General features: G+C 46.6%; 1 protein-coding gene across 2 annotated transcripts in view; it reads left to right on the forward strand.

The window, feature by feature from the left end:
- The window catches only part of RHBDD1 (rhomboid domain containing 1), a 136,664-nt gene that overhangs the window by 97,411 nt on the left and 25,876 nt on the right, over nucleotides 1–13,377 (forward strand). The window contains exons 8-9 of one of the 2 annotated variants that reach the window (XR_015869736.1): nucleotides 5,320–5,442; nucleotides 6,140–6,423. Coding sequence is in view for 1 of the 2 variants with exons in the window: in XM_088446283.1 (XP_088302409.1) it covers nucleotides 5,320–5,442 (123 nt within the window). In the remaining variant the exon portion in view is untranslated. The remainder of the gene's footprint in view (nucleotides 1–5,319; nucleotides 5,443–6,139; nucleotides 6,424–13,377) is intronic. The other variant, XM_088446283.1, reaches the window with a different exon arrangement.

Below are 13,377 nucleotides of genomic sequence, written 5' to 3' on the forward strand. Positions count from 1 at the left end.
ACATTTCCAGTTCCGGGCACTGCCTTTTGGCCTGGTGACTGCTCCACGGGTATTCACCAAGGTCATGGCGGCTCTCCTGCGGACGCAGGGAGTCCGACTGTTGCCTTATCTGGACGACCTCCTGTTGATAGCGGGGTCTCCAGAGCTTCTTTTACACCATCTGGATCTGACGATTGCGGTACTGCAACGTCACGGCTGGTTGACAAACTGGCAGAGGTCCACTCTCACCCCGTCTCAGAGGATCCTGCACCTCGGGGCCTTATTGGACTCCAGGCAGCAGTGGATCTTTGTGACGGAGGAAAAGATCCTTGCTTTGTAGTTGAGGGTGCGCAGTTGTCTGCAGTGTCGTCGAGTGTCGATACACTTGGCAAAGAGGTTATTGGGCTCAATGGTGTCGGTATTCGACATGGTGGAGTACGCCCAATTTCACTCCAAACCTCTGCTGCTATTGATCCGGTCCAGATGGAATGGATTGCCTCAGTGTCTCAAGTCCCAGACGATGGGGCTCACTCCGGATGTTCGCCCGTCTCTAACCTGGTGTTTGCAGACGCCCGTTCTGGGTGGCGAACTGGGTCCTGTTAACAACGGACGCCAGTCTCCGGTGCTGGGGAGCTGTCACGGGTCCACACTTGTTTCAGGGCAGGTGGACTCGGGCGGTAGCGGAGCTTCCAATAAACATTTTGGAGCTCCATGCGGTGTCAAGAGCTCTCCAGCGGGCACAGCCGGTTCTCCAGGGTCACCCTGTGCAGGTCCCGTCGGACAACGCCACCACGGTGGCCTATTTAAACCAGCAAGGAGGAACCGGGAGAGTGGTCTTTATACCAGGACGTCTTTCGGAGTCTGGTGGACAAGTGGGGTCTTCCAGAGATAGACCTCATGGCGTCCCGGCACAACAACAAGTTGCCGGTGTACGGGTCTCGAACATGAGACGAAAAGGCGTCTCTGGTGTATGCCCTGTCCGTCTAGTAGACGTTCCAGTTTGCCTACCTTTTCCCTCCGTTTTCCCTTCTTCCGCGGGTATTACGGAAATTCAAATCAAGAAGGAGGTACGCTACTGTTGATAGCTTCCGAGTGGCCGAGACAGCACTGGTTCTCCGACCTCCAGAGTCTGTCAGTAGACGTTCCTCTGAGGTTACCATTACGACCGAATCTGCTGTCATAGGGTCCTTGTCTTCACCCGGACCTGACTCGGTGTGGCTGTTGAAACGGTCATGCTAAGGTCCAGAGGGTTTTTCTAGCTCCGTGGTGCAAACCATACTAAGAGCTCGTAAACCTTCCTCGGCAAGAATCTACCATCGTGTGTGGCATACTTTCTTCCGGTGGTGTAGACCTAGAGGTTATTCCCCTAGGGAGTTCCGCCTGTCTAGGATGTTGGCTTTCCTACAGGCTGGACTGGATCATGGGCTTCGCCTGGCTTCTCTGAAAGTGCAGGTGTCTGCCCTGTCAGTCTGGTTTCATCGTAGGATTGCTGCGCTCTCTGATGTGCACACCTTTATGCGAGGTGTTCTTCGCATTCAGCCACCTTTTGTTCCACCGGTGGCACCTTGGAATTGGGCTGTGGTCCTGAGAGTTCTCTAGGGACCGCCGTTTGAACCACTGGACTCAGTGGACTTTAAATGGCTTACAGCTGAAACCATATTCCTTCTGGCCATTGCCTCGGCCAGACGGATTTCGGATTTAGGGGTTCTCTCTTGTAGACCCCCTTTTCTGATTTTTCATAGGAATAGGGCGGTGCTTCGCACTCGTCCGGGATTCCTTCCCGAAGTGGTATCCAGTTTTCACATCAATGAAGAAATTGTTGTGCCGGCTTTCAATTCACCTGGACTTTCAGTGGGTGACGCCACTTGGGATGTTGTGCGGGCATTGAGAATTTATGTTGACCGCACTTCTTCTTTTAGGAAGTCGGACGCCTTGTTTGTCCTCTATGGCTTCCGTAAAAAGGGTTGGCCTGCTTCAAAGTAGACTTTGGCAGGCTGGATTCGTATGGCAATTTCAGAAGCTTATCTTCATGAAGGTCTTCCAGTTCCCAGTTCAGATCTGCAAGGCTGCTACGTAGTCTTCTGTCAATACCTTTGTGAGGTATTACGCTTTTGACATCTTTGCCTCTCAGGATGCTTCCTTCGGGCGGCGGATTCTCCTCTCAGCACAGGAGCGTCCCCACCCTTAAAGGATACTGCTTTGGTACATCCCCAAGGTATCCTGTGGATACCCTATGGACCCTGAAGTAGAAAATATGAGATATGGTAAGAACTTACCCTTGTTATCTCTATTTCTACGAAGTCCATAGGGTTCCACAGGACTCCCGCCATGTCGCACCTGTATTGCAGATGGGCTTTATTCTGGTCACCGTTTTTTCCGTCTCCCTATGGTGAGAATGTGATTCTTGTGAGTGTCCAGATTTTTTTCTTCTCTCTCTTTCTTCTCCTCCTCCGGCCTATGGCTTGTGACGTAACTGAGATGCCTTGGCCCGGGGGCGGGGTATAGGAGAGGGACCCAGATGCATCCTGGGAGGCTGAAAACTTTAACTCTGTGGTGCCTGAAGACTGACGTCATCACCTATACCCCAAGGTATCCTGTGGAACCCTATGGACTTCGTAGAAATAGAGATAACAAGGGTAAGTTCTTACCATATCTCATATTTTTTCTCCCAATTCGATCTCCAGATATCTTTCTGCCGGGAACACAAAAATGCCCTCTCTATGTTAGATGATGATTTCACAGCTTTTAACAAGCGTCTCATTCTACACCCTCTGTGTGTGGCAGCAGTACCCAGGTCTCCACGCCTTTTCAGGAGAAAATGTTAATTCCTCTGAAGTTTCAGAAGAAATTGCTTTAGTGAGCATACGGTTCCAGATTCGCCGGTCACGCTGGGGTTCGTAAAACTCAGGAGATTATCCTCCAAGATTATTGGTGGCCCATTCTCCAACAGGATGTAAAGCAATATGTGGCACCCTGTTCAAAATGCGCACAAGACTTCAATATGACAGTCTCCAGATGGGCAACTATTACCAATGTCCATTCCCAGTGTTCTCTAGACTCATATATTCATGGACTTCATTAACGATTTACCCCTTCCAACAATTACACCACCATCTGGGTAGTGGTAGTTTGGTTTTCTAAAATGGCCCATTTTGAATCCCTCTGTGGACTTCCATTTGCTCCAGTTCTTGCACAGTTATTCATCCTGGAAATCTTCTCTCTCCATGGCTGTCCTGTTTCTGACCACAGTGTTCAATCTTTGGCTATATTTTGGAGATCTCTGCACAATGCCTTGCCAGTACCATTCGCAGTTGAATGGCCAGACTGAGCGGGTCAACTGAGATCTGGAAACCTTTTTACACCTGTATATATCATCATCACAGAATGACTGGACTAACCTGCTTCCATGGGTGGAATTCACCCACAACAACCACTACCACAAGTCATCTGTTTCATACAGTGTATGGGCTACATCCTCAAGTTCCATCATTCTGCCCCATTACATCAGGCTCTATTCCAACTTCCTCTCCAAGACTTTTCCAAAAACTGGCAGTGAGTGAAAGCCTTTCTTCCCAAAGCTTGTCAAAGCTGCTGTACAAGTTATACGCAGGCAAGAAACACAGAGCAATTCTAAAGGGCATATTCAATTAGGTACCAGGTTTACTGCATGGGGATAAGCTCAAGGTTGCATGCCCGGAACAATTTGATTGTTCTGTATTTCTCCCATACGGCAAACCCTGGGATATTGTGCGGTAAGCCATTCCGTGTAAAATCCTGAAATTTATATGGGATTGCCCACGTGTGAAACCCCAGAGGCTGCGAGCAAAAATCAGTGTTATGCCCCGTGATGCAGGACCTAATTGAATAGGTCTGGGCTGTCAATTAGCCATGGGGTCAATTGGTTATGCCCCTAAATGTGCAACCAGGGGACATGGCTTTGTAACACACACAATATTTGCCTTCGGGTGCCTTCAATTAAGTTTGTCCCAGGATACATTGGGCATTTTCAGTATTTCCTGGGTCATCAATACTGTCTCCTATGAACTTCAGCTATCACCCTGTAGTACATGTGCCACCTGAGGGTATATGGGGCCATTTTGTTGGATTTAGAATCTGAGTGGGTGAGTGGGAATTTTGGAGCACATAATGGGTACATGTCAAAAGTCTGTGACGGGAATGTGGGAACATTTTGGCACAAATGGTTTGCGCAATAACGGACATATTGGGTTTTGTATTTGTGTGATTAAGACTGATATGTGCCACCCTTTGAAGATTGAAGGGCCCCAAATTCAATAGCGATTGATTTAAGTTTTTATGTTGACCATCGCTAGCCTAGAAGTTTTTGTGATTCTCCCCAGGCTATGTGATTAGGGAAATAATGGGGTAATCACCTATTTATTAAACGTATGCTCTGTATCTTGGGTTATTACCAGAAAGGGTTTCCAAATTTACAGGGCAGACCTGGAGTGGCGTATAACCAGTGGTCTTACTCTGGGGGTGTGGGCCACACTTAGTGATACCATCCGAGAAGACGACACCAAAATAGCAGAGCTGCTCTGCTATTTTGGTGTCACCCCCTTGGATGGTGTCAATGAGCGACGAGCAGCGGTAATGCATGCATGTGCGCGTCATCCATTCCACACACCCCTGTGTCTGGAGAGGCTGAGGGATCCCCAGCAGCTCCCGGAGCGCTGGGCAAGCTCCCAGGGTGACCACAATAGGGGGGTATTACACGCAGTCACGCCCCTGGCATGAGGCCACTCCCTCTTTTGCACAAGCCTGGTGTCACAAGCCGTGTGTCACCACGCCCGGTGACGTCACTGCTTATAACTGTTCCAATTACTAAAGTAGCACCCATATAAGACTGTTTATGGTTAATATGACCTGTATCTGCTCCTTCTTGAAAGCTGGGTTAAGTCTGGTTATGGGAGGCAACAGATAGCCAATACATGGAATCATGCTGCCCTTTCCATGTAATTCTCCTAATATGGCTTAAATAAAAATGCCATAGGGAACAGCTTGCTACATATTAAAACTATTATGAAGATGGAACAGTAACTAACACAAGATATTTGAGAAATGCATTATAAAGCATAAGGGTATGGTACAGTGTTTTTATAAAGGTGACTTATCCTTTCATTTGTATTTATGCACTTTACAAACATGTGTCTACTTGATTTTAAGTTGTTATTAGACATATTACTCTCCGAGTACTCATTAGTCCGACATTATGCTGTGCATGACAACACTTCAAACATCGTTCTTTCCGATACATTTGTGAAATGCACATTTATTGGTGAATGTTACTGTACTAAAACTAAATTGTGCACATTTCTTTAGTTGGGCCTCCAGAGTACAGGCTTGGAGACAATAACACACCAGGGAACAGTGATCTGCACACCAGAGGGCTTAGTGAGGATGAACAGCTGCAACAAGCCATAAGGAACAGCCTTAATGAAAGAGGTATGTATTATATGACTTTGCTGATTTAAATTAGCTGGGAAAATAAATAAATGTGTTAAATAGTGAAAGTGTTTGAAGATTACTAAGCATGTATTATTATAAGTACTTGCCAAGTGTCAGAAGAGAATGAGAATAACATTACCTGGTTGATCACATCTGTGTATAGTAATGAGATCATCTTACCATCTCTCCTTCTACACCCATCCAAACATACAGTTTGTATGACATGTTCTTAATTTTAATTCTGCCTTAATGTCAAATACCTTTAGCCGTTATAATGGGACAGTGTATCACATTGTCAATTCTAAGTATATCAGAAGTCACTAGGGATTTGTGTGACCATATAAAGGCACAAATCAGCAGGGTGTGTTAGCCGTAAGGACTTACTGTAGGAGCCGGGTTATTTCTTATAATGCAGACGTTTTCCTAGTAAACACTGAAGTGATGAGATCAGAACTCACCATTTATAAGCAGTGACCTCAGAACTCATAATGTATACAGGACTTTTTAAATATATTTGTGTCCCTTGTGTATTATGTTACATATATGCTTAAAAGGGCATTTATTATAGAAATATAGATAACCTGTGATAATTGAAACATATTAAACTGTATCATTTTTATTTTTGTTTTACATAATTTTATGAAAAAATGGGATTTTGGTACCTACCGGTAAATCCTTTTCTCTGATTCCACAGGGGACACTGGAGGTGCTTACGCTGGGGTATAGAGGCGTGGATAACTGGAGCCGGCACTTTAAAATAATCTAGAAGTGTGAAGCTCCTCCCCCTCTATGCCCCATCAGCCCTCAGTTTAGAAAATGAAGACCGAGAGGAGATGGAGAACAAGCGGAGTAAAAGGGAGAGAAGAACACACAATAATCAAAACATACAACATACGGAAAACAAACCGAACAGGCAGGCGAAGAGCGCTGAGGTGGGCGTCCAGTGTCCCCTGTGGAATCAGAGAAAAGGATTTACCGGTAGGTACCAAAATCCCATTTTCTCTTTCATCCATTAGGGGACACTGGAGGTGCTTACGCTAGGGACGTCCCAAAGTTTTCCCCACGGGCGGGAGCGCTCTGCGGCACCTACAGAACTAGGCAGCCAACACGGTATGCCGAAACAGCGAACGTATCAAATCTGTAAAACTTGACAAACGTGTGAACTTAAGACCAAGTGGCCGCACGGCACAACTGTGACGTGAAGGCTCCCCTGCCGGCCGCCCATGACGCACCCACAGAACGTGTGGGATGAGCCGAGATGGACGACGGAGGCCGGCGGTCGGCATTAACATAAGCCTGATGAATGGTCAGCCAGATTCAACGTGCCAAAGTCTGCTTAGATGCTGGCCAACCCCTCCAAACCGCATAATAGAGGACAAAAAATGACTCAGACTTACGGAGGGAAGCACTCCTGTCAACATAGATGCCACATCCAAGGTAGAAGAACCACCAGAGTCCTCCACCAAAGATGGTACCACAATAGGCTGATTAATATGAAAAGTCGACACTACCTTGGGAAGGAAGGCGGCGAGCGTCCGGAGTTCCGCCCTATCGGCATGAAACACAAGGTAAGGTGGCTTATAGGACAGAGCACTCAATTCTGAAACTCTACGAGCCGATGCTAGAGCCAGGAAGAGGACCGTCTTCCAAGACAAGTACTTAATATCACCCTCTTCCAAAGGTTCAAACATGGACGACTGAAGAAACAGAAGCACCAAGTTCAAGTCAAGCAGGGAGCTATCGGAGGTACAAAAAGGAGGCTGCAAACGCAAGACTCCCTGAAGAAACGTCTGTACCTCAGGAATGAGGGCCAATTTCCGTTGAAAGAAAATGGAAAAGGCAGAAAACTGCACCTTTAAAGTTCCAAGACGAAGGCCTGAATCCAGACCAGTCTGAAGAAAAAGCAGATACCGGGACACCGAAAAATCCTAGAGGGAAGATCCCGACTGGAACACCACGAGATAGAAGAACGCCAGAGAAACTGGTTTCCTGGCGCGTAGCATGGTGGGAATAACAGAGTCTGGGATTCCTCTTTATCTTAGGACATCGGTTTCAAGAGCCACCCCGTTAAACGCAGTTTAACTAGGTTGGAGTGTATGAAAGGACCCTGCTGCAGCAGATTCGGGCGCAGAGGAAGGGGCCACGGATCGTCTGCCAATAGGGACCGAAGGTCCGAGAACCAACTACTCCAAGGTCAGTTCGGAGCCACGAGAATGACAGAGGCTGACTCGTGTTTTATCCTTTTTAGCAGTTGAGGAAGAAGTGGAATCGGAGGGAAAAAAAAAGGTAAACGAAGTCGTAGATCCACAGAACTGTCAGAGCGTCTACTGCCACTGCCTGCGGATCTCGAGTTCTTGACACGTATACCGGGAGCTGACGATTCAATCGTGACGCCATGAGGTCCACCTGAGGACATCCCCATCGACGTATCAGCGCATTGAACACGTCTGGATGAAGCTTCCATTCCCTGGGATGGATATCCTGGCGGCTTAGGTAATCTGCTTCCCAGTTGTCCACACCCGGGATGAATACCGCCTACAGGATTACTGACTGGCCCTCGGCCCACCTGAGAACCTGAGTTACTTCTCGCATGGCCCTGCGACTCCGAGTCCCTCCTTGGCGGTTGATGTACGCGACGGCCATTGCGTTGTCGGACTGAACTCTTACCGGACGAGTTCTTAGAAACACTGTTGCTTCTATCAGAGCATTGTATATCGCTCTGAGTTCCAACACATTTATGGGCCACTTTTGTTCTAGAGGGGACCATCGACCTTGAAAGTGATAATCGAGGACTACTGCTCCCTATCTTCGAAGGCTGGCATCTGTTGTTACGATGATCCAGTCCCACACTCTGAATCTCCGTCCTACTAAAAGATTCTTGGATTGTGTCCACCAGAAAAGAGTCACTCTGGTAGCTGGGCTCAGACGGATCTGTCGATGTAGAAGCAGATGAGACCCTGACCCCTGTGTTACTAGGTCCAGCTGAAACACCCTGGAGTGGAATCGCCCGAACTGCAGTGCCTCAAAGGCCGCTACCATCTTCCCCAGGAGACGCAGACAAAGAAGGAGGAACACCTTTGGTCTGAGGAGCAGCTGAACCAACCACCGGATATCCCGGGCTCTGTCTATTGGAAGGAAGATACTCTGTGATGCCGTATCTAAGATCATGCCCAGAAACAGGAGCTTCTGGGACGGATTGAGATTTGATTTCTTGAAGTTTATTATCCAACCGTGTTGGAATGTGGTTCCCAGATGGGAATGTGGAGATAGGTATCCGTGATATCCAGGGATAATAGGAATTCTCCTGCTTCCAAGCTTGCAATAACTGACTGCAGAGACTCCATTTGGAACCGATACATCTTCAGATCCAGGTTCAATGGCTTTGGCCTGACCGATACATCCGGTTTGGGTACTACAAACAGGTTCGAGTAAAATCCCATACCTCGTTGATGTTCTGGAACCGGAACTAGCACAGATGATACTACTAGAGACTGGATAGCCTCCTGTAGAACCCTGGCCTTGTCTGCAGGTATTGGCAGACTTGTAGTGAAGAACCGAGGTGGAGGGGGGACCTCGAAGTCTATTCGGTACCCCAGGGAAATTAGTCTGCAGATCCACAGTACTGGAGACGTCTGGTTCCAAACTTGTTGAAATCTTTGCAGGCGGGCTGCCACTGTAGGTGGTCCCAGGTGGGACTGAAGACCGTCATGCCACCTGTTTCTCAGCTGGCTTAGGCTCCTGTCTACGTGCAACCGTGTGTGGACGGCCTCTACCTCTGTCGCCTCTTGCTTGGGAGGGAGCCACTCTGGCGCTCTCACGAAAGGAATGTGGCGCACGAAAGGAATGAAACGAAGGTCCAGCGTAAACTCTTCTGGGAGCCGGTTCAGTTGACGGGAGGAAGGAAGACTTACCCCCCGTGGCCTGGGATATCCATTTTTCTAATTCCTGGCCAAACAGCATGTCGCCATTGAATGGTAAACCCTCCACTGCTCGCCTGGATTCTGCGTCCGCATGCCAGGCGCGCAACCAGAGGGCTCTGCAACCCGAAATAGCAGAAGCAGATATGCGAGCACTAAGCTGACTAGTATCTTTTGACGCTTCTCCCAGGTAAACTGCAGACTCACGGATGTGTTCTGCTAGAAGGCGTAACTCTGCTCTGGAAGTACCAGAGTCAAAACCTGTAATCAACTGGTCAGCCCAGCAAACCACTACCTTGTTAACCCAAGCAGTAACAAGGGTGGGCCTAAGCTGAGCACCCGCTGCAGTATAAATAGATCTTAGCGTTGTCTCCAATTTACGATCTGAAGGATCTTTTAGTACTGTGGCTCCCGGCACTGGGAGTGCTATTTTCTTAGAGAGACGGGAGACGGGCGCATCTACTGGAGGTGGCGTTTCCCACTTCTCCATCATGGATGATGAAAAAAGGGTAGCTAGAAGGAAACCGGCGCGGAATTTGGAACCGTTTATCCGGTTGTTTCCAGGCCACTGAGAGCTGTTGTTGAAGATGCAGTGAGAACGGAAAAACCGCCGAGCTCTTTGGTTGTTCATGAAATAATTCACACTCCTGGGATGCAGGAATAACATCCTCAGGTAATTTAAGGATTTTTCTCCTGTAATGCTTCCTCCAGTTCCCCTTCCTCTTCGTAGCGAGGAATTCCTCATCAGACTCTTCTGACTGGAGAACAGCCGATAAAGGACGCTTTTGTGTCGGTCTTTGTAAGGAAGTGGAGGGTGCGGACACAGCTGTACCCATAACCTGTACCAGGGTGTCAAGAGACTTGGTTAGCCCAGCAACACAGGGAGGCTGAGACTTGCGTTCCTCAGCTAACTCAGCCGTTAAATCCGACATTACTCCTACCATGTCAGCGGCCCATGGAGGCGCAGGTGAGGCAATAATAGCCATAGGTGGATCAATTGCTATACAAGCATCACATAACGTGGACCCAGCAGCATGCAGCTTGGATAGTTTGTTGTTACACCTAGAACAAACAAACATCCTTTGAGACGCCTTTGTTCTGTTTGACATGGATACACGCAGTCACCACACACAGAGGGACAGAGTATATACAGAAGTAAAGAAAAACAGAAGGCTGGCTTGGGACACAGAGGAGGAGATACACCCCACTCCCTTCCCACAGATCAGATTCCCTGCACCCCCAGTGTATTATGCACAGCCTCTGTACCAGAGCCTTCTGTGCTTAACTTGTAGCTTTGTAGCCAGGAATGGGGAGCAAAAGAAACCAGCCTTTAGTTCTGCTGCACTCTTCCTGTATAAGGGAGAGATACAGGCAAGAAACAGTTAACAAACAGCAGCCACGGTGTTATCTACAGCCGCTTGCCGTATATAGTGGAGAGAGAGCCTGCGTTGATTAGGCTCCGCCCCCTCTTCATGCCCTAAGGGCTCCATTATGGCTGCTATGTGGCCCATCCCCCCCCTCCCCTCTGCACTACCCGCATGTATCAGCGGGGAGAGGGAAGAAGCAGGGAGCCACGTGTAGCGCTGTGTACACACAGCTTCCCTTAGACAGCGCAGGACAGCGCCGACAGCGGGCTTCCCTTACACAGCGCACAGGTGTAGCGCTGTTTAACTGTGCTGTGCACACACTAACACAGCGCAGCATGCTGTGTCAGCGCCTGGCAGCGGGGCAGGAGCCGGGGGATGTGCAGCTTGTTACTCACTGCGTGTCCCCTGTAGTCTCTCTCAGCAGGTCAGTAGTCTTCTCTTCTCTGTGTGAAGACTTGCTGTGGCGGTAAGGAGCTGTCAGGAGCTCTTTTAGAATGAGCCCTGCGCACTCCTTCCTGGTGTTTGCTAAAACACCAGGGTGCCAGGTACCCGGACCCCACCTTTTAGATAGGTGGCGAAGGGTACCTATAGGAGTGTAAAAGATGCTTTGAAATAAAAAAAATTAAATAAAATAAATGTATTTGCTGGAGCACAGCATAATGTGACCAGCTCCATGAGGCACATTTTCTAAACTGAGGGCTGATGGGGAATAGAGGGGGAGGAGCTTCACACTTCTAGATTATTTTAAAGTGCCGGCTCCAGTTATCCACGCCTCTATACCCCAGCGTAAGCACCTCCAGTGTCCCCTAATGGATGAAAGAGAAATGGGCATGATAAATAGATAAAGTGGGTGATTTCACTGATCTTATGTTGGTGATAATGGTGAACTGAGCAGTGTATTGTACAGTATATAGTGAAAATTAGCTACCCGGCACCTGGCAGTACATATAAACTGATATGCTGTAGTAATGGCCAGGGTGATCTGCAGAGGATTTTAATACTGTAGGGCACCAAAGTGGTCCTCAGAATTCACACAGAAAATGAATATGTAAGTATCAACAGAACACTATGGTTTAATTCAAGCATTGAAATAAATTTTTTTTTAAATAAGTAGATGGAATTAAAATAGGAAAATATGTAAAATATAATGACGTAAAGTAGAATAACTAAAATTGAAGGTAATCAAATAAAAAAGTTTTAGGGGTCAGTCCAATTAGCCGTGAAAGGGGCGAATTGCCGTTGCAATGAAGTAGAAACGCCGGCCCAATCTCACCTCGCACTTACGGATATTTGTATGCAGCCCTGCGATACTGCGTAAAAAACATCTGCGAGTCCGGAGGTACCATCAGTGCGGCATACAGAAGCACTTACACCGAGAGGGTAACCATAACATAGGAAAATTACAGAGATGTCTGCCAAGCAAATGTTAAACAGTGTTATAAGTGAAAAGCAGTAACAAGGAGATAAGGTTTCCGTGTGGTATTAATCCAACTTGAGTTGCAGTATGTGATAATGATAACACCCTTGTTTGGAATGGTCTGAGGTTAGTCAGTCTGACTGGGAGAGGATTGTGTTATAAGCAAGTAACATTTATTATGATAATAACACAATAACCACTTACACTGTGGTATAGGTGTTCTGGTATATGCTGGCCTCATTAGTTTTATTCAGCAAAGTCCAAATCAACCTCATTGTGCATCATTTCATTTCCTTCTATGGATGTTTGATTAGGTCAGAGACTACCAGCAAGCTTCAGTACAAGTGGCCTATATGCATTTTGTCTCGTAGACCTCCTTGGAATCGGGATCTCCACATATACTGGAGAATTATATTGTGAGATTAGTATATACTGAAAATAAGAAAATCCAAATGTAATAAAGTGTTTCCTGGAGCAAATTCTCATGGAAAGTGTTGTCATTTATATGCTTACTATACATGGGGTGAATCATAATATAATAGTTGTATAGAAGTGTACAGAAAGATTAATCATTTTAAATCAGAATAGAGAAGTGATTGTGGCGTTCTTTTTATTGTGTGGTGGTAGGGATCAGATGGATTCTGCTGAAATTCAGGACAATGGGACAAATACAAATGTAAATATTTGTTACATATTTCATTATGGAGATTTTTTTTAAGATCATATAGATAAAAGAAATCTAGGAATCTGCCAACATTATAATACAAATTATAAATACAGAATTAAAAAGTATAACTAAAATATAGAATATGTCAACTCCTACTGGCAGTGTTTATTGCGAAGATGCACTTCAGTGTATTAGCACTTTCAAACTGTATATAAAAAACATAAAATAAAAGAAAAATGAAAATGTAAAAGTACAGATGTGTCCTTACACAACTTTGCTCTAGCCTTAGCAAAAAACCCCCTCTTGGTGCACCAGGTCTCTCGAGACTCTGCTTAGTGCCGGGTGTCTTTTTTGCATTTTTTTGCCGTAAATGCGTCTAGGATGCATCAGCAAACTGTGCTGATTAATTTGATATGTGACATTTGTATGGTGTATAGAAAGTTTGCTATAGTGCAGAGGTTCCCAAATGCGGTCCTCAATACACCCTAATACTTCAGGTTTTAAAGATATCCATGGTTGAGCAAACGTGATTAAATCAAATTAACTGAGGTACTAATTAAGTCA

This window comes from Taudactylus pleione, unplaced genomic scaffold (assembly GCF_031769625.1).
Source record: "Taudactylus pleione unplaced genomic scaffold, aTauple2 ptg000395l, whole genome shotgun sequence".
NCBI lineage: Eukaryota > Metazoa > Chordata > Amphibia > Anura > Myobatrachidae > Taudactylus > Taudactylus pleione.